At 44.9% G+C, this 21,439-nt stretch overlaps 1 protein-coding gene across 1 annotated transcript; it reads left to right on the top strand.

Moving 5' to 3' along the window:
• The first annotated feature begins 3,870 nt into the window (after positions 1-3,870).
• On the top strand, positions 3,871-10,727 carry GIMAP6 (GTPase, IMAP family member 6). Its single transcript, XM_081244062.1, has 3 exons — positions 3,871-4,072; positions 5,963-6,035; positions 8,399-10,727. The coding sequence occupies exons 1-3, from the start codon at positions 3,911-3,913 to the stop codon at positions 9,190-9,192; spliced, it is 1,029 nt and encodes a 342-aa protein (XP_081100188.1). The 5' UTR covers positions 3,871-3,910; the 3' UTR covers positions 9,193-10,727.
• The last annotated feature ends 10,712 nt before the right edge of the window (positions 10,728-21,439 follow it).

Raw genomic sequence — 21,439 nt, 5'->3', positions numbered from 1 at the left:
TGTATTTTCATCTGTACTTTAGAACCAACTTCCCTAACCAGTATAAAAAAAGAAAATTACAAGGACCTTTAAAAAAATCGGCATTGAATTAAATGCATCAGTACACCCAGGAAGAATGTACTGACATTTTCATGATAGTGTTCTTTCCTGGCATGTTGCATACACTTGCATTTTCTGGTCTATGATCTCGTGTGTGTTCATTAGTCACTTTCTTCTTTTTGTTTTCAATTTTAAGTTTTTGTGCAGTATAGTATATTTTTAAAATATTTATTTATTTATTTTCCTTATTTTTTTGGTGGGGGGCTGCTGCATCAGGTCTTGGTTGCAGCACTCAGGATCTTTATTGTGGCATGCGAGATCTTTTCATTACAGTGAGCAATCTGCTTGGGTTTCTCTCTAGTTGCAGTGCGGGCTTCTCTCTAGTTGTGGTGTGTGGGTTTTCTCTCTCTAGTTGTAGCGCGCGGGCTCCAGGGCGCACGGGCCCTGTAGTTTGCGGCATGCAGTTTCTCTCGTGTGGTGCGCGAGCTCAGTAGTTGTGGTGCACCGGCTTAGTTGTCCCACAGCATGTGGGATCTTAGTTCCCCGACCAGAGATGGAACCCGCGTCCCCTGCATTGGAAAGTGGATTCTTTACCACTGGACCACCAGGAAAGTCCCCGCAGTATAGTATTAATAGAGGAAAGGGCTCATATATGTTTACAGTTCACTAAATTGCCAGTTGTCACAAACTGAACACATCCAAGTAACAGGCACTCAGCTAAAGACACAGAATGTTGTTGGCACCCCAAAGCAGGGGTCCTCAACCCCTGGGCAGTGGACGGGTACCAGTCCACAGCCTGTTAGAAACCGGGTGGCACAGCAGGAGGTGAGCAGCGGGCGAGCGAGCGAAGCTTCACCTGCTGCTCCCCATCGCTTGCATTACCGCCTGAACCATCCCCCCATCCAATGGCATTACTGCCTGAACCATCACCCCACCCCTCCCTGTCCGTGCAAAAATTGTCTTCCAGGACACCGGTCCCTGTTGCCAAAAAGGTTGGGGACCGTTGTCCCAAAGGCCCCCTTATGCCCTGTAGGGGTGATCTCTGGCTGAACTTGTAATAGCTTAGATTACTTTTAGCTGCTCTTGTACTTTTTATCAATGAAATCATGCACTATGTATTATTTTGTATCTGGCTTTTTTTTGCTTACCATTATGTTTTGAGATGTATCTATATTGTTACCTGTATCAATAAATTGTGCATTTTCGTTCCTATATACTATTCCATTGCATGAATATAACCCAATATATATGATTTATAATATGAAGATATAATTAACCCCATTAATTTGGACCATACTGTTTTTGCTTTTTCATTTTAAAACCATTTTTTTAGCTATTTTATTTTCCAGGCTTTATTGGACTATAATCGACAAATTATATGTACTGAAGGTATACAACTTGATGATTTGATATATACATTGTGAAACAGTCACCACAATCAAACTAATTAACATATCCACCACCCCACGTAGTTACCATATTCCTTTCTTTCTTTCTTTTTTGTGTTGAGGGCATTTACACTGTTTCCAGTTTTTGCTATTCTGTGTATCCTGCTATAAATATTGTAGACATTACCTTTTGTTGACACACACACACATTACTGTTGGATATGCACCCTGGGGTAGATTGGTGAAGGTTGACTATGTGTATGTGATATTCAGGTTTCCGAGATACTCCAAAGAGTTTTCCAAAGTGGTTCTACTAATATACATTTTCACTAAACGTGGGAGATTTCTGTTTGCTTCATACCCTCAGAAGTTTCTCAAAGTTTTCTTTATTAGATTTTGTTTACACAATTTTAAAGTTTATTCTCAGGTTTTTAATTTTTTTGTTGTTGTTTTCAAAGTCATAAGTTATACCTAATTGGCTATTGTTTTGTATGTTAGACAGTTTTTATGGTTTTTATTTAATTTTGCATCTATCAATTTACTAAATTCTCCTATTGTTTATAGTAGTTTATCAGTTTGTTCTCTTGATTCTTCCCAGATATATAATCATAGCATCTACAAAAATAATGATTATTTCACATCCATCTTTACTTTTTTTGTGTGTGTGTGGTACGCGGGCCTCTCGCCGCCGTGGCCTCTCCCATTGCGGAGCACAGGCTCCAGACGCGCAGGCTCAGCGGCCATGGCTCACGGGCCCAGCCGCTCCACGGCATGTGGGATCTTCCTGGACCGGGGCACGAACCCGCGTCCCCTGCATCGGCAGGCGGACTCCCAACCACTGCGCCACCAGGGGAGCCCTCACTTTTACATTTTTTATACATACAGCTTCTTTGTCTTTTATGGTTTCAGTATATATTTCCACTAGAAAAATGTTTAAAATAGTGTTAGTGAACATTCTAATCCTCCAAACCACCATTAAACCTCCAAAATCTTTATCAAAATCTTTTTGTCAATAGAATACACTCCCTGAGAAATCGTTTGGTTCCAGCTCTTTACAGTAGTTCCAGGAAAGAAAGGTGGGAATGAAGTATTCAAGTAACTAGAAAAAGTTCTTCAAGGCCAGAGCATAGAAGGAAAGAAAGATCCTGTGATAAAATGAGGTGGGAAATGTGGGAAGTGACCATACTTGGCCTGAATCACCTAAAGGGGGAGGAGAGGAGGTAAAGCTTAAAAAAAAAATTGTGATGCTCACAGCCCAGGAACACAGACCCACTGTAAGAGTGAGATTCAATCCCAACATGATGCTTCCCCTCCTTCACTCCCTACCCCACATCAGCAGGCATCCAGTATGAAAACAGTGAATCAAAGCTGAGAGAACAGCAAGGCACGAGCTCTATTTAAGAAGGGGTTTTAGGGAAACCCACAGACAATGGGGGAGACAAAACAAGGCACTAGAGGAAACTGAAGCCTCTAGCACCTACAGCTACAGCAAACATTAAACACAGCTCGTAGCCAGATCAACATCAAATCTCACACCATAGGCCTATTCACCTCCATTCCTAATACCTGACATATCATGTCTGGCTTTCAACAACATTACAGGGAGTGCTGAAAGGCAGGAGAAAACACACAAAGCAAACATTAGAACCAGACTCAGATGTGACACAGATTTTGGAATTTTCAGACACAGAATATGTGTGTGTGTGTGTGTGTGTGTGTGTGTGTGTAAGTATACACACACGCATGTAGAGAGACTTATAAAGAATTGGCTTGCGTGGCTCCTGGTCCATGGGATTATGGAGCTGATGAGTCCCAAGGGGTAGGGTCAGCAAGCTGGAGACCCTGGACACCCAGTGGAGTGGCTGAAGAGGAGCCTGGGGGAGGAAGGGAGACAATGAATATCTGTCATGACCAGGAAGGCAGAGGATGTCTGCAGGAAGTGGGTAATTCTCAAAAAAGGGAGGAGGGGCTTCCCTGGTGGCGCAGTGGTTGAGAGTCCGCCTGCCGATGCAGGGGACGCGGGTTCGTGCCCCGGTCCGGGAGGATCCCACATGCCGTGGAGCAGCTGGGCCCGTGAGCCATGGCCGCTGAGCCTGCGCGTCCGGAGCCTGTGCTCCGCAACGGGAGAGGCCCGCGTATCGCAAACAAAAACAAAAACCAAAAAAAGGGAGGAAGTCAGTAAAACATCATTCCCCCGGTGCAACATTTTCTGAGAGATCTGCTGCTTTGCTTTAAGCCTCTGAGTTCTAGCTGTGCTATAGTTCGGAATAAAAATAATAACAATACGCGTGTTCTTGCTTTTCCTATGGCTGTTATCACGGCTGCAGAGGAAATGCAGCTGGCAGAGCTTTCTGAGTCGTGAGGGCCCGGCCTGGGTGTTCCCACCACTTCCTCTTCCCTCATCTCACAGCTCACGGCTGCGCTTTCAAGGGCGGTTCTTGAGCTGAGTTTTCAGATCACATTTTGCTGAAAACCTATAAGCTATGTCCTCTATGTATTCATACGCCTGGGACGCTTTCTTCTACCTTCTCCATTCAGCCCGCAATGTGGCAGCTCTAAAAAGGGAAACAAAGAAGTCACGAGTGCCCGCGACCCCCGAGGACACAGGACATGGCCATTCCTCCTGCCCAGCGGGCAGCGGGGCGGTAAGTCCGAGTGTGTGGGGACTGTGTTCTGTGTGTGATGTGTATTTGTGTGTGTGTCGTGTTTGAGAGTGTGTAGTGGGGATGGTGTGGGTAGTGTGTTTGTGTGTATGTGCGTGTTGTGTATATCTCTGTGTGTAGGTGAGTGTATGCGTGTTTTCTGTGTGTGTTGTAGGTATGTTTATACGTTTGTGAGTATATGTGTGTGAGTGGTGTGTGTGTCTTATGTTCGTGTTTGTGTGTTGTTTGTGAATATATATGTTCATGTGTGTTGTGTAGGTATGTGTGCGTTCGTACTTTTGTGAGTGTATATGTGTAAGTAGTGTGTGTGTGTGTGTGTGTGTGTGCGTGCACGTGTGTCTGAGGTACAATAAGAGGGGCCAGGGCTAAGAAGTCGGGAGAAACTTGTACCCTTTGTGCTCTGCCTGGAATTCACTGCTTACTCCTGGGCAAGACGCTTCTGTGAGTTTCACTGCTTTCCTGAGAAACCTCACAAAGGTGACGTATCTGCTCCGTGTTGGAGACAAACACTGTGGCACGTGGCACACGTGTGATGCCCTGTCGGGCAGGGTGTAGGCCGAGGCGGCCAGGGGCCGGGCAGACGTGCTGTCTGGGCGCGAGGGTGGAGCGCAGGGTCTGCCTCACCCACCTGCCCTAGTCCCGGTCTGGCCTGTATCTTCTTCTCACCACCCTTCTCTCTAGAGGAGGAAGGAGGTTTCCTGGGTGAAGGGCTACCTCCGTTTCCATCACCTGGCCTGGTCACTGTCCCTGGAAAGTCACCAAACCTCCTGGGCTGGGTCCACTCTCAGCTGGCATGTTAGAGCGGACATCACTGAACCCCCAGTCCTGCGGCCACAGCCCCGCAGGTCCCCGGCCAGCCCCTGGGATCTGGCGAGGCCTGAGGTGTTGGGCCAGGTGAGCAGAGAGCCTTAGCCCCCCAGGGATGCTGTGGCGACGGGTAAAGCTATGTCTATGGACGCTCCCCCGGAGTTACCATCCCCTTCAACTCAGCCTCCATCTGGAGAATGTCATCTGACTGTGACTGTCTCTGAGTGTCCTACACATTCCAGAAAAGCAGTCATGGGGCCACATGGTTCCCTCCCCATCCCACAGAGAATACCAAGCAGATACAACATGATGGGCTCCTGAAACAGGGAACCGTGTTGGTCTGCGGGGTGGCACGGATTGAAGGCAGGATATGCTGCTCACTCCTCAGAACGATGCGAGCTCCTGGGTGGGTGACACGGCCCTCCTTCGCAAAGAGGACTAAGAATCGCTCTACAGAAGGTCAAAAAATGTGTTGGAATCTCCTACAGGGAAGAGATGTCACGAACGTGTAGTTGTGGCCCAGCATTCACACCTCCAGGGACACTGAGGCCCAGGCAGTGCGACCACCTAGTAGCTGGCCTGGGGAGGAGCGCCGAGTCCCCCAGGCCCCCAGCAGGACCGGGACTGGGCCCCACGTGGAGAGGGAGCCTGTCCGAGCCTGCCGTCCTCCTCACCACCCAGCTCTTGGCCTCTGTGGCCCTTGCTGCCAGGCTCTCCCCACAGATCATTCTAGCCCCAAGAGCCCCTCACCAGCCCCTCCAGCAACTTCCTGCTCACGTCCCCCAAGCACGCTGGCCACTGCTCCCAGGACAGTATCTGTCAGGATGCATCCCTGATCCTTTCTCTCCATCACAGAATCACCCCAAATGGGGACCACAGTGCAGGGGGAGAAAGGAGGAAACAGAGTCCCTACAGGATGTAGAGGGTGTCTTAGCACCCCCCCTCACTCCGTCTGTCCCCCCCAAACCAATGCAAACAACTTCCTTTTGGCAAGAGAAAGGCAAAAGTCAGGTGCCTCTTAAAACTCGGTGGCAAAATCAGTAAGACCTATGATTATTTTTTTAGGAGGAAGAAGAATACGATGAACTCATTCTCCCGGAGAATCGCGAGGAAGGGCTGTCTCAGGATCCTATGCAAGGTGGGTCAGGAGGTAGAACATCTTTCCAGCAGACATGAACTTGAGAGAGGCGTGGCCGGGGAAACTGTGAGGTGCAGGGGGCACGCTGGGAAAGGCAGCAGGAGTTCCTCCTGTCAGAGATTTGCCCACCTGGCGGCCATGGAAGGGCGTTTGGGCTGGGCCTCTCTTCAACACGGCCAGATAGGAGGGAAAGGCCCCTGATGGGCGCAGTGCGCCGAAGGGGTGAGGGACAGCACCAATGGCCCCTTCACTGAGGCTCAGGAGGGATGTGCTGAGTGGGTGTGAAAAATGACTCGCCCCAGGCCTCCACGTGGGCATCTTGCTGGCTCAAGTGTGAGAGCTCTCAGGGTCACAAGGGCTGCAAAGCACTAGCGAACAAGCAGGATGCACTCAGGTGCCCCCAGGACCGGGCTCCCTCCCCACAAAAGCTGTTGCATCAGGGTCAGGGGCTTAACTTTCATGGGCTCAACTTCACCATCTAGCCTGAGGAAACAGAATTTAGGAATATAGGGATGCCGGCAATCTATCCACTTTCCTGGCCAGAAGAATTGATTTGTGATTCATCATGCATTTCAACACGACGGATTTTTTTTTACTATATGAACTTCAGTGACCTGAGCCATTGAGAGAAAGCCATATTAATAAGCTGCATAGGAAAATTACAATACAAGTGCTGACACCTGATTTCCCCCTTTTTTGCAGCAATCGAGATTAAGCGTTACTTTAAAAATCTGGCTTTAAAGTCCAATGATGTGGGCACCTCCAGGCTTGCCCAGACAGGAGACCCCTGTCTCCCTCCAGCTTCGCATTGGAGGGTGGAGATGAACACTGCACCTTCCCTGCTTCTGTGGAACTCCCACCCATTCACTCAAATTCCTTTCAAGCCACCTGAGGGAAGCTGGAGGGAGCCAATATCATCCAGTCAAAACTGGTCGGTGGGTCAGCCAGCCAAGGGAGAAAGGCAGCAGAAACACGTTGCTGGGAGATTTGGAAGGAGGCGGTGCCAATCCTATTTTCAGGAGGCCGGGGCTCTGTCACTGAGACACATCAATGTCTTCAATGTGGAACAGACTTGGAAGCCGGCTGGGGTTTGGCTCTTCTCTATGTGCTCTGGCTCCTGGGACCTGCCAGGCCACGAGAAGGGAATTCCCTTCCTGCCCTCCAGCTCCGGTCATTTCTAAAAAATCTGGACATTGGGTTTCTAAGTGTTAGATTGGCATGACAAAGCTTCTCTCAGCTGATGGCTCTGACGTTCTGCTGGGTGAGAATGTCCAGCCCCAGCTCCAAGGATGTAGCTTAAGAATGTGACCCCAGTGTGCTGTGGAGCTGGGGGTCGGGCTGAAAAGTACCCACCCTCACAACACTCCTTGCTGGGTAAACTAAAGGTAACGTGACGTGGTCGATGACGTCAGGGAGAGGACCGACACAGAGGCTGCGTGCTTTCAATTTCACCACTCTTCCTGAGAAGGGTCTCCAATCAGAGGTACTCGAGGAAGCTCAGGGTCCCAGTTCATGATGGGGAGATTCCCACATAGGTGACCCTGAGAAGAAGTTTCAAAACCTAAACATAAAATGTAGCTTTCTACCATATGATCCAGCAATTCCTCTTCTGGGAATATAGCCCAAAGAATTGAAACAGATATTGAACATATGTGCACTAAGGCTCATAGCAGCATTATTCACAATAGCAAAAAGGTGGAAACAACACCAAAGTATATATATATAGATATAGATATAGATATAGATATATAAATATAGATATATATATAGATATATATATATAGATATGAATAAACACAATGTGGTCTACATCTACAGTGGAATATTATTCAGCCTTAAAAAGAAGGGAAATTCTGACACATGCTACAATGTCGATGAACCTTGAAAACATTATGCTAAGTGAAATAAGTCAGACACAATAGGGCAAAAAATATTGCCTGATTCCACTTATATGAGGTCCCTAGAATAGTCAAACACATAGAGACAGAAAGAATAGGGTTATCAGGCGTTAGGGGGAGGGAGGAATGGGGCGTTAGCGTTCAACAGGGACAGGGTTTCAGTTTGGGAAGATGGAAAATTCTTGAGCTGCACAGTGGTGATGATTGCACAACAATATGAAGCTACTTAATGCTACACCTAAAAATGGTAAATTTCATGTTATGTATATTCTCCCATAATTTTTTTCTAACAGTTACAAAAAGAGAGAGGGAAGTAAGAACGTGAGCCTAGGGCGTGTCTCAGATGCTGATGCCGGTCTTCCCTTCTCCTGCCCCACCCCCACCCTGGACATTCTGCCCCTGGTGAGGCTAAAGTGGGTGGATGGGCTCTAACCCCGGTCTCCCACCTTCTCTTGATGCTTCCAGGGCTGAGGGAGGATGAAGGGACCCCGCAGAGGCTGAGGCTCATCCTGGTGGGAAAACCCGGAAGCGGGAAAAGCGCAACAGGAAACAGCATCCTCGGCCGGAGAGTGTTCGAGTCCAAGGTCAGCGCTCGGCCCGTGACCAAGGCCTTCCAGCGGGGGCGCCGAGCGTGGGCGGGGAAGGAGCTCGAGGTCATCGACACCCCCGACATCCTGTCCCTGGGGGCGGCGCCGCAAGGGACCGCTCGGGGCGCCTGCGAAGCCTTGGCCTTCTCCTCGCCGGGGCCCCACGCGGTGCTCCTGGTGACGCAGCTGGGCCGCTTCACCGAGGAAGATCAAGAGGGGGTCAGGCGCCTCCAGGAGCTCTTCGGGGCGGGCATCCTGGCCCGCACCATTCTGGTGTTCACGCGGAAGGAAGACCTGGACGGCGGCTCCCTGGAGGAGTACCTGCGAGAGACCGACAACCGGGAGCTCGCCAGGCTGGACGTTGTCTGTGAGCGGCGACACTGTGGCTTCAACAACAGGGCGCAGGGGGCGGAGCAGGAGGCCCAGCTGAAGGAGCTCATGGAACACATCGAAGGCGTCCTGTGGGAACACGAAGGCCGTTATTACAGCCACCAGGCTTACCGTCAGTCCCAGCGCGACGTCCTGCTCCAGGGAAAGCCGGCGGGGCGGGTCCCCCAGGGCCAGGGCTCCGAGGAAGGGCTCAGTGAGGAGTCCTGGTGGCAGGGACTGTGTCGCATCCGGAAGGAATCTGGGCACACTGGCACACAGCTCCTGGGGAGGCCGCCCATCTGAGACGCGCTGGATTTCACGCAGCCACAGCTGCTTCCGGCCAGCCTCCCTCGGCCTCGGAGTCTGGCTTCCAGCCCCTCACTTGCTCACTCCATCCCACAGGTCACTGACCCTCCCAGTGTCCAGGGCAGGGTCTGGGGTGGCGAGCGGTGTGCGGGCTCCTGAGTTCCCAGGTCCTTCATCACACCTTCCAGGACACGCGGGCCCTCCCTCCCCTGTGCCCCTCCATCCTCACGTCTCCTTGGCATTCCGAGTCTGCAATAGAACACCGATAGGACCACAGCTTCCTGCGGGCAGGCGCGTGCCTCGTTCGTCCATGTAACTACCACAGCATCCTGGCCACTGGAGTCACCGCTTAAACGTCGATGTAGCAAATCAGTGTGGGATGTCGACCGGGTGCCTCTGCATCTCTTGGGCTGTGTCCTTGCCCGCTAAGGGGGCAGGCATGATGACTTTTAAGGCCCTGCGCCATGTGGGGCAGGACAGGCACTGGGCTGGGGAGGAGAAAGCAAGTAGAAACGGGAGGGGTCGAAGGCGCAGCCCTTTTATTCACTCTTGAAAGAGGCCACCCAACTGCAGCAAAGGAGCCCTGTGGGAACCTCTTGGTGGGATGATGAGCAGAGCGGGGCAGGGGTATCCAGGGGGCCAGGTCTGGTCAAGAAATGGAGCCTAGACCTGGCTGCAGGGCATGGAGGCCCCCGGAGGTGCGAAGTGGGCTTGGGCACAGTGGAGCACTTCCCTGAGGCAGACTCGGACTAGGGAGGTCACACACCTGTTATTGCCCCTTGTGGTGTCTGCCTTCCGGCCGTCCGGCCGTAGAGAACAGAGGCGATGTTCAGCCCCGCCTCTGCTTCACCTGCAACCACTTCCCTTCTCCCTTGAGAGTGGGGAGAAAGTGTGGGTGGGGTGTGTCTTGGTGTGTAGGTGGGTCCCCAGCAAGGTATTCTGGTGCATAGAATGGGGGGAGACAGAGAAGAAAGGGAAGCTGCAAAGAAAGGAAGAAGGTGAATGATGTAAGACGTCCCAGGGAGCAGCCTGCCGGGCTGATGGGGAGAGCCCCGCAACACGCGGCTGTCATCTTCTCCAGATGCAGCGGACTCCTAAGAAAGCTTAAGCGTTTCTTTTGCTAAAAGATTCAGACAAGTGTCTCGAGGCAGAACAGAGACTTATGTTGGTGACGCTTAAGATAGCCTTTGTGCCAGACCGTTTATTAAGTAGGTGATCCGTGTCCCGCTGAACTGGAACGCAACATTTATCATATGTTAATTTCCCTAAGATATCTGTCAGGATTTTCCCTAAGATATTCCCTAAGATATCTGTCAGGATTTTCGATTCTGTTCTTGTCTTCTGACTTTTCTACTCCTGCATGAATAAAACATGGATTTGATTAGAGTGGCTTTGATTATAATGTGACACACCGATTTCCTCCCCAGTCTCCATTTTTGTATTTCCTTTGTTATTTTCAGGCATGTATTCTTCTGTGTGAAAGTTAAAATCGCTTTGTTTAATTTTCATAAAAGAATCTTGTTGGGATTCCAGTTGGAATTGTCTTACATTTATGTATTAAATTTAGGAGGATTGGAAGTAAGATAAGTCAGAGAAAGGCAAGTACTGTGTAATATATATCACTTATATGTGGAATCTAAAATGTCAAACCTGTTTATAGAAAGAGCAGAACGGTGGTTACCAGGAGGTGGGGGCACAGGGGATAAGACTGGTGGTATTTAAGGATACAAACTTGTAACAAGCACTGAATAAGCCATAGAGATCTAAGGTACAGTATATTGAATGTAGACAGTAACATTGTACTCTAGGTATGTGGTGTGATGAATATTGTTACAACAGCAGCCATACACCCTGCACACCTTAAATTTACACAATGTTAAAAGAAAATCTTTCAGTTACATTAAAAATCTAAAACATAAAAAAATTGGGAGAATTGGTAAATGCCTCCAGGATAAGTGAATTAAGGCCATCTTGTTTCTAAGTGAATAGACTCATGACTTCAGAGCTATTGAAGTAAAAGCTAAAATCATTTGCATTTCCTTTAGGAGAAGGTGATAAATTTCTTTAATTTAGGTACTTTTGTTTGAACTCTGCTGGCTTGACTGATTTCATAATGGAAAATACAAGCACTTGACCAAATGACACCCATCCAGTGACTCTAAATGGCGCGTCACTCAAAACGCGTCATTCATTAAAAATTCTAAAGGAATTGTTTAAAATTATATCATATGGGGTTTTCTCTCCTTTATTACTAAAAATCAGGGAAGATATCTCCCACGACTTTTCAGAAGGAGGGATAGATGTTGCTTCATGCCTTCACTCCCTCAGCATCAGAGAACGGGGAAGGCATGTGCCAGTAGGTTCTGGAAACTCCATGGTCTCTGTCCCAATAGGAAAGAAGTGGTGTGGGTGAGGGTGGGGGCAGGAGGAGGAGAGAGGGTTGTCTTGGCCAAGGTTGTGACAATAGTGAACTTTGGAATTCATTATTCTCAAAAAATATCTCTACACTGGAGCAAAGCATGAAAAACACAGATCTGGAGAACCCGAAGTGCCCAGTGAGCGCGTGGGCTGCTTCCTCCTGGGTGGGTCAAAGCAGCGGCTAAAAACCCCAGGGAAGGTTTCCCCTCCCAAGCCTCCCGTAATGACATTCATACACTATGTAGAAAATTCAAAATAATGAGAATTTCTAAACAACTGTTAGAAGATACTGAGAAGTGACTAAATACAGGGAGCCACTATAAGGAACTTGACACTTAACATAAGGGGCCATGCAGCTGCCCCCCCTTTTTTTTGTGGTACGTGGGCCTCTCACTGCTGTGGCCTCTCCCGTTGGGGGGCACAGGCTCCGGACACGCAGGCTCAGCGGCCGTGGCTCACGGGCCCAGCCGCTCTGCGGCACATGGGATCTTCCCGGACCGGGGCACAAACCCGTGTCCCCTGCATCGGCAGGCGGACTCAACCACTGCGCCACCAGGGAAGCCCGAGCTGCCACTTTTATGTGGCTTTTCCCCCGAGAGCACTTCCCCATCCTGCTGACCCAGGGATATCGCTCAAGCAGAAATTCACAGTGACCTGAGAGTAAGAGGATTGAGTTTGGGGGCAGCCAGAGAGGGTAGAAATTGATGGAGAACTCCCAAAGGAGCCACACAGGGGGTTGGGTGGGAGCATTAGAAATTCTTCATATAAACTCCCTTCAAGTCTTTGGCTGACCCATGAACGGCAGTCTCTAAAGGGTCCAGGGGAAACTTTTTTTGGAAGGCTGAAAGAGCTAGTTAGAGATTTCAGCAGTTGCCCTCATCAGCAAAGACAAAATTTGAGATTCCGGTCCACCAAGTATTCCACTGAAATATCAACGGGAGTAAAATCACATCAGGACTAAGGGATGTGCCCTAAAAGAGCAAAATTGGAATAGCTCCTTGCTAATGACGTCGACAACCAAGCTTTCCCAGGTTCAAAGGGCTCTGCCGGTAATTTAAGCGCCTGCTAGAGCAAACACAGTACTCTTCAGAAGAGCATAATAATATCCAGAGTCCCTACAACATACTATCGACAATATCCTGTAAACTATTAAAAATTCTTCTTTTCTAACATAAGGATAGAAAGCTATAAAATTTCCCTCTACACGTTTATCTACATCTCACAAATTTTTGTGTATTCTGTTTTCACTATGACTCAGTTTATAATATTTTGCATATCCTTTGTGATCTCTTTTTTCACTCATGGATTATTTAGCAGTATATGTTTAATTTCCAAATATTTGAGTATTTTCTAGAAATCGCAATATCCAATATGGTAGCCACCAGCCATATGTGGTTATTGAGCACTTGAAATGTAGCTGGTGTACCTGAGAAATTGAATTTTAACTTTTATTTCATGATAATTTGTTTTAATTTAAATTCAAACACTGAAGCACTGTAAAATATTTTACCATGAAGCACAGCTTTGTTGTTTGGGTAGAAATACACTTCACTCTAACTGTTGTATCACATATTATTGCTGTATTGCAATGTAAATTTTGGCCACATTTATTGTTTCTAGTATGAGAACATATGTACATCATTGATCTAGTCAATGTCAGAGGATTGATATCCTTTGAATAATCTTCCTAATGCAGTGATGTAATACTTTTATTTGAATACTTTGTGTAGACAGCATGAGTTATAGTGATACCTGTCTACATTGTAGTAGATAATGACCATTAAATTTAAATACGGTTTATTATTTTATTTATAATAGGGTTAAGTCAAATCTTGATTTAAAAATAAGTATGGACGATATTTAAACTTTAAAATGAAGGCATGATATTGATGCAGAATGAATGGAGACGACTAAACAGGTAGTAAAACTGGAACAGGAGAGAGAAAAAGGGACTGGAAGATGTGTTTATAACATTCACAGTGGCAACTGCAATTTGCTGCAGTGTAGCAAAGCCAAAAAAAAAAAAAAAAAGCTGTTAGAGACCTTTTCAGCAAACACATACAGGATTTGATAAAATGTTTCCTCTCAACCATTAAAAACAGACTTGACAAAACTAGTAACTGAGGCCAGAATTAAATGTCCAACAAAAACCTCTAGACAACTTTTAATAGGCTCTGAGCTTGTAACTTGGGCCAGGTATAAAACAGTTTGGATTACTGCATGAGAAAGAAAAACACTTTTAGTTGGAGAGATGGTGAAAAAAACTTATTACTTTGGTTATGGTAAGTTTTATTGCAAATTTTTAAAGAAAAGACTAAAAATTCTAAAGTATGCAAAACACAAAAGACCTTCCATCAAGGCACCAAACAATTGCCCAGAGAAGGCAAGACTTGTAAAATAATATCAAAGACGAATTGATTTAAGGTTTGAAAAATTGCAAGTCTCTTTCTTTAGAGTTATATGAAAGTGTGACTTAAGACATGATCCGAATGATACTTTGAGTATGTCTTAAAGTCGTCCTATGTCTAGGAAAAGATGTAAACTCAGGGAAAAAAAAATCAAATTAGGGGTATAGATATTTTTACATCTTTCAAACCTGTCCGGGGAGAATTTTAATAGATACTTGGCACAAATTGCTCATGATGGAAGCACATGCAATAATCTCCAGTCTCACACTTGTACTCCGCACCCCAGAATTCCTGGACCATGCTCTTCTCCGCTTCTGGATCCTGCCCTTATTTTGCCTCGACGCTTTCCAGTAATATTTCATCTCTCTCCACTTATACAGAGTATTCGATTAGGAAAACTGAAGCCAGCCAATCTAGGTATTAAAAGTAGGATGAACTTTTTGTTTTTCCTTCTAAAATGGTAAAAAAAAAAAAATTTAAGTTGCCTTTAGATACATTAGATTGGTGAGTGTATGACTTTCATCCATATCTTCCTTTTTCTTTTCTTTTTTTCATCTTTATTGGAGTATAACTGTTTTACAATGTTGGGTTAGTTTCTGCTGTACAACAAAGTGAATCAGCTACATGTATACATATATCCCCGTATCCCCGTCCTCTTGCATCTCCTTCCCACCCTCCCTATCCCACCCCTCTAGGTGGTCACAAAGCATCGAGATGATCTCTCTGTGCTCTGCAGCAGCTTCCCACTAGCTAGCTATTTTACATCTGGTAGTGTATATATGTCCATGCTAAAAGTTGGATGAACTTTTAATCCAAGGAATGAAAGGCTTGCCAAGGCCTGGGAGCGAGGTGGTGTGCTGAACTGGGTGATTTTCAGCAGCCATGAGCTGTGAAACACACCGCTGTCTCCCGTAGTCTGTTTGCAATGGTTGCCATGGTGCTCCTTCTCCAGCAAGTTCCAAATCTTGTGGGAGTGCTTCTCATTGGCAGACTCTAACCTGGACCTGTAGGGAAAGGGATGATAAGGAATGCTGGCCCAGGCTCCTTCCCTGAGATGCAGAGAACCCAGGAAGAATCAATGGTGCCACGTTTACAGCATTCAGCACAGCTGAATAATTCAGATGGAAGGATTCAGCTTATATCTGACCTTAAGGAAAGCTTTCCTACCTCATCTACGACATCAAAGAGGAGTTACACCTAGTTGATGCTGGGTGTGCCTGGGACACAGTATTAAAATATTATCTTGAATTTTCATTTCAGCATGTACTACCTCAGTAGTGGGTGGCAGCTGACTCTTCCTGTTCACTCCTGTGTACCGACTTGCTGGCATACATGAGGCCCTCACTAAATATTTTTTCACCCTACCCCTTGGAGAGTTGGTGAAACTTGGCTCAAGCTACATTTCCACAGCATGGAGAGCCCAGAATCTTTCTTGTTCTTTCTGGGAACTTCCTGAGCTCACTTCTTTATGCTTCCCTCTACTTTCTCAATCGTGTACTACTGTTCTCTATTTGACCCAATTTCATGAAGACTCAAAATTCACTTCTTTAGCTGGTTTCCACAATAACCATGTATACTAAGCATTTTGTACACTTTGGTATCTTTCCTAGAGATTTTGAAACTCATGGGGAGGGTCCCACAGGCAGCAGTGTGCGTTATTACATCAAGTCGACTGCCCTCCCTCTAGCTTGGAAAGAGGAAGTGCTAGGCCCTCCAGAAACCAGGAGGGAGAAACTCTGGAGTGACACTTCATAAGTGATCTCCCTCTCACGAAAGGCAGAGGGATTGATCTGTTCGGGGATGTTGAAATGTTAGGAGAGCCATTAGACCCATTAGACCACTTCCTGCTCTGAGTTTTACTTTTCAAAAACAGGAAACAAACGGCCCTCTCAACCTTTTGACCTGCTGTGATCAGATATGACCAACATTTTTGGTTCCTTGCTTCATCCTATAAGCAGACCAAAAAAGTCCTCTTTCTGATGGTCCAGAGGAGTCTTGCTTTTTGGGTTTCACTTTCTCAGACTATGACTCTTTGGCTGTCAGGTGGCCCCATTATGTGAAACTAGCTCTCTTCCATTTCAGGGAAAAGAAGGAAGACTCCTAACTTTGGTTTTTCATCCCTGCTCTGGTCTCCACTTCATCTTTACTAGGGAGTCCTAGAATTCTGGTAACAAGATGGTATTTAGCTTTATTTGATTCAGTTCTTTGTGTGGATAGTTTTCCTGCAGAATCCTGGAGGGGAGAAGGGACTTTGGCTCCCTGGCTCTAGCTGGTAACATTTGGAGCAGGGGAAATGCCTTGAAAATTATTGAAGTGACTTTCCCCTTTTTTTCAAGCACAGGATATTTTCTCCAGTGTAATCACTCTCAAAGTATATTCCTGGACCAGCGAGATCGGCAACGCCAGGGAACTTGTTAGGAATGCAGATTCTCAGGTCTACTGACTCAGAAACTTTGTACGTTAAATCTTCCAGGCGACTCTGATGCATGCTAATGCTCCACAAAATACAGAAAAAAACCCGAATAATCAGATTTTAATATTTTTATTATCATTATTATTATTATTATTTTTTGCGGTACGCGGGCTTCTCACCGTTGTGGCCTCTCCCGTTGCGGAGCATAGGCTCCGGACGTGCAGGCTCAGTGGCCATGGCTCACGGGCCCAGCCGCTCCGCGGCATGTGGGATCTTCCTGGACCGGGGCACGAACCCGTGTCCCCTGTATCAGCAGGCGGACTCTCAACCACTGCGCCACCAGGGAAGCCCAGATTTTAATATTTTTAAAAATACTAATAGGATTTTGTTGAAAGATGACAGCCTTGTCAACCTGGATGTTTCCTCTAGAATGGATGGTCTATATTCTATCACTTCTCCAATTTGCATAAAAAGGTTTAGGCACTAAGCAATAACATTTTACACGGTAGAAGTCCAGCTAATAAGAGATGAGAACAGCTCCTCTTCTTATAGGGGAAAGGAAACAGGAAGGCAGAGGAATCAAGCAATCAGATATGTGTCCTAAATTTTGTCTCTCCAAGTTCAGGAAACAAGAGGTATATTAGATAGTTAAGTTCTGGTCGCTTCTTGAGCTAGGATCTGGGGAGCACCCTCTGAGAAAAACCTTTTAAACATGGATGTCACCCTATGTGGTCCTCGTCTCAAGGATGGAAACACTTTCCATTTCTATGTGGTTTAGCTGCTCCCCGGTACTTTCTAGCATTTGATTCTTTGTAGTTTATCCAAAGTTTATCTGTAGGATATTTAGTATGTTACAAGCCTCTCTCCTTTTGGAACCAGACTCAAGTTCTGAGGTTGTATTTTCTTGTCCTTTCCTTGGTTTGTGTGTAGAATGAACAAGAGTTTAGGATTATAGGAAAGTCTGGTTGGGAATTGGCAAAGGAATTCACCATGGGGGTGGGAGTGAGGTTACTCTAGAGCCAGGTGTAGAGCAAACTCGCCCCAGCTGCAGCCGGCACGTGCTGCTATTCATCTGCTTACTAGCATTTACCCCTCCTGTTCACTAACAAAACTACAATTTTGCTTATAACTGCAACATACCCGTGTGAAATACTGAATTGCCCAGTGTTTCTTGCAGCTGGGGTGACCATATGACCAAGAGGTAGTAGCAGAAGCCCTGTGGACATTTCTGGGTTACCTTTGCTTTTGTAATAGAAGTGCGATTCTGTCTTCCTTCTTGTGTCTGTGTTCTTTCCACCTGCAATTCAGACATGAGGCTGAAGGTGAAGCAGCCTTCTTACCACTTTGAGGACAAAAGTTACTTGCAAGTAATGGTGGAGAAAAAAATCAGGTTCTTTGGGTAGTTACATGGGCTCTGGACTTACCAGCCGTAAACTCCTTGTTGTATCACAGTTGAACCCTTTGTTAAGCTACTTTGGTGAAGTTCTTTTCCATGCAACCAGACATAGCCTCCAGCTTATATTCCAGGGCTGAATGAGCGTCACTGCTGGACCAGCCACAGAGATTTTAGACCATCAGGAGCTGTGGTGAAGTCAGCCAGGAGACCCTCAAAGGGCACTGCCTGGAGTGAGAAATTAATTCACTTGGTGACTTTACACCAGCTTGTGGACTTTCTTGTTGGGGACCAGCAGGGCTGCAGAGGCTTGACAGACATGGGATGTCACCCAACAAGTAGAGGAGACAGGGACTGAGGCTTGGAGACCCCACCTTTCTCCGCAGATCACAATGTCACAGAAGAAACCCATCCCCCACTGAAGGAAAGAAATGCGATGGTTGCAGGGAGTCTCTAAGTCACCTAAATGGAGACTGAACACCGTCTAAAGTGGCTCTTTATCAGATCCGATTGGACTGGTTTTTAAACAAGAAGTAAACATTTAGTTATATATTTTCCCTAGAAGTAATGGATGGGATCTAGGAAAGAGTATAAAATTACAGACAAATTAAACATGGACATTTTCTATTTGTGTCCTAAATGTAGTATATGTTTAATTTTGCCTCGTAGGCTGTTTCCAGTGAATTCCAAATTGTTCCACAAGAAGCGACTGACTTATATTCTCAGAGGACTTGTTTCCACAAGCTTGTTCAAAGCATTTTTTCTGCAAACGCAACTATTATCTCAAGAGGAATTAAAAATAGAGTTAAAATTTCCATATCTCATTATCCTTTCTCACAAATCCTATATCAGAGATATAATGCTTAAGAAAATGTATGCACTACATAACATAGCCATTGTGTATATGAAGCAAAAACTACAGAAAATGCAAGGAGATATGGATTAACAGGCCCTAATAATATGACTTTAGTATAAACTTGTCAGAAAAGACAAATCAAGTAGACAAAAAATAAGTAAGGAGATAGAAGAATAAACATAGTGAAGAAAATAGCTCTCTTGGATTTATAGAAAATACATTCTTTTTGCATAATAACAGAGAATACACCCTTTTCCAAATGCACATGGAACATTCACAAATATTGATCATATATTAATATACGTTAGCAAACATCAGTGAGTTCCATGAAGTAGAAATAATAAAAACAACACTTTCTGATCATGATGAGATAAAACCAGAAATTACATTTGGAAAAAAGTCCTTCCATCGAGAAATGAAAACACCTTGTATTAAACAACTCTTGTTGAAAAGAAAAATACAAACTGAGGCTTTAGAATTTCTTACAGATCATACTAATGAAAATACTAAATGTCAGAAGCTATAGGCTTCATTTAAAGAAGTGATCAGAGTAAAAAGCATTGCACCAAAAACTTCTTCAACTAAGAAAAAGAAGGAAATGAATTAAATTCTCACTTCCAAAAAAGCTAGAAAAAGTACAATAAGGTAAACCAAAAGAAAGTACAAGTATGAAAGACAAAAATTAATGTAATGGAGAAAAAAATACACCTAATTAATAAATCAAAATCCTGGTTTATTGAAAAAATTTAAAATTAACAAACTACTCATTAACTTGTTCAGGAGAAAAAGAGAAAAGGGCACAAATAAAACTTCCAAAATGACAAGAGGAGCAACCATTGAAATTGAAGACAATTTTAAAATTTAAAACCTTTTTGCAAATAAATTTGAAAACCTAAAAGAAATGGATAATTTCCTAGGGAAATGCAGATTACTAAACTTATCTCCATTAGAGAGACAAAATTTATTTTTAAAAATATTTTTAAAAGGTTTTTTTTTTGATGTGGACCATTTTAAAAGTCTTTACTAAATTTGTTACAATATTGCTTCTGTTTTATGTTTTGGTTTTTTGGCCCCAATGCATGTGGGATCTTAGCTCCCCAACCAGGGATCAAACCTGCACCCTTTGCATTGGAACGTGAAGTCTCAACCACTGGACTGCAAGGGAAGTCCCTAGAGAGAGAAAATAAACAGACCAGTGTACATGGAAGAATTAGAGAAAGCTATTAAGGAACCACACCACAAAATAAGCACCAGGAACAGACTGTTATGCATGGAAATTCTTCCAAACCTTTTAAGTCCAGATAGTTTCAGTGCTCTTCAAATTGTTGCAGAGCATCGAAAATGATGAGAAATTTCCTAATTGCTTTTTGAAAACAAATATAACATTGATACCTGCGTCTGATAATGATGGTACAAAAAGATAAAACTATAGAGCGATATCTCTTGTGAATATCAACACAAAAATACTAAATAAAATATTAGCAAATAGGTGCCAACACATTAAGAATGTGATACCTCATGACCAAGAGGGATAGAAAACAGAAATGAAAAATTGGTTCAATATTGGGAAATCTATTCATATCATTCACCATGATAATTCTCATGGATTTTTTTAAAGCCTTTAATGAAATTCAACAGCCATTCATGATAAAAACCCTCAAGAAAATAGTGATTGGGGGATACTTGCTTAACATGATTACACACCCACACGCGTGTGCACACACACACACAAATACATGTACTACTGTAGTTCAGCAGCTATCTCACTTACCTAATGGGGAAACACTGAAGGCATATCCAGGAAGAAAGCAAGCATACCCACCCACTACTAATCAACATTATAATGGAGGTTTTAGCAAATGCAATTTGACAAGAGCAATCAATTAGGGGCATAAGAATAAGTAAAGGAGAAGTGATTCCATAAGATGGAATACTAGTCAGCAATAAAGAAGAACAAGCTCTTGGTACACACAACTTGAAGGATTCTCAGAATCATTATGCTAAGTGAATGAAGCCAGTCTCAAAAGGGACTTTGTTTTACTTATCTCTAGATTCTCAGTGTCTCGTATAAAACCTACCACCAAGTACAAACAACCAATGAATGTTAATAAATAGATGAATAGGTATGAACTCCCAAAAGTCTTGAGAGAAGAGAACATGCTTCATTCTTCTATTGTGTTAATCACAATGCATAGTTTCATCAATCTGTCTGCCTTCTGCCCTGGGAGGCAAACAGGCAAAACTGCTCTCAGGATATGTCACATGGGCTTCTCATTTCCTAACTGCTACTCAAAAGCAAAACCTTTTTCTTTGTCTCATCTACAGCATTAACCCAGAGGCAAGGGTAAGAATAATTGAATGCATTTACACAGAAAGTAACCACTGACGTTAGAATTTTCTTCGTATTAAGCCTGTATTTACCTTTTCTTGGGAGGTGTATGTGGTTCTTTGGTTAAATATTTGTTAATAGGAGGTTGTAATACAATAGCACATTAAATTCATATCTCAGAATTTTGACTAAAACGCCAATGATGAAAACACTAGAGACAGAGATCACCCACCTTCTGCAGAGTGAAACCAAATCTCTCTACTCAGAGTGACTGCCTCTAAAGGAGTTATGTGCTTCTTTGCATGGTGCTTCTCATATGCTTGAGCCTTTGCTAACTTTTATTAAGTGTACAGTCTAAACTCCTTTGTGTTGGGGGAAATCATGGAGAGACATATGCCCTAGTTTGAGCAAAATGGGTTAGGACGTG

The sequence above is a fragment of the Mesoplodon bidens genome (genome assembly GCF_964165515.1).
Source record: "Mesoplodon bidens genome assembly, chromosome: 9".
NCBI classification, from domain to species: Eukaryota; Metazoa; Chordata; class Mammalia; order Artiodactyla; family Ziphiidae; genus Mesoplodon; species Mesoplodon bidens.
This window is presented reverse-complemented; position numbering and strand designations above follow the sequence as displayed.

Bases quoted from the DNA above. Each gene is read 5' to 3' on its own strand.
- GIMAP6 (XM_081244062.1), top strand. From the start codon at position 3,911: ATGTCCTCTATGTATTCATACGCCTGGGACGCTTTCTTCTACCTTCTC. The intron at 4,073-5,962 runs GTAAGTCCGAGT...TTATTTTTTTAG, and splicing joins GCCCAGCGGGCAGCGGGGCG to GAGGAAGAAGAATACGATGA. The intron at 6,036-8,398 runs GTGGGTCAGGAG...TGATGCTTCCAG, and splicing joins GTCTCAGGATCCTATGCAAG to GGCTGAGGGAGGATGAAGGG.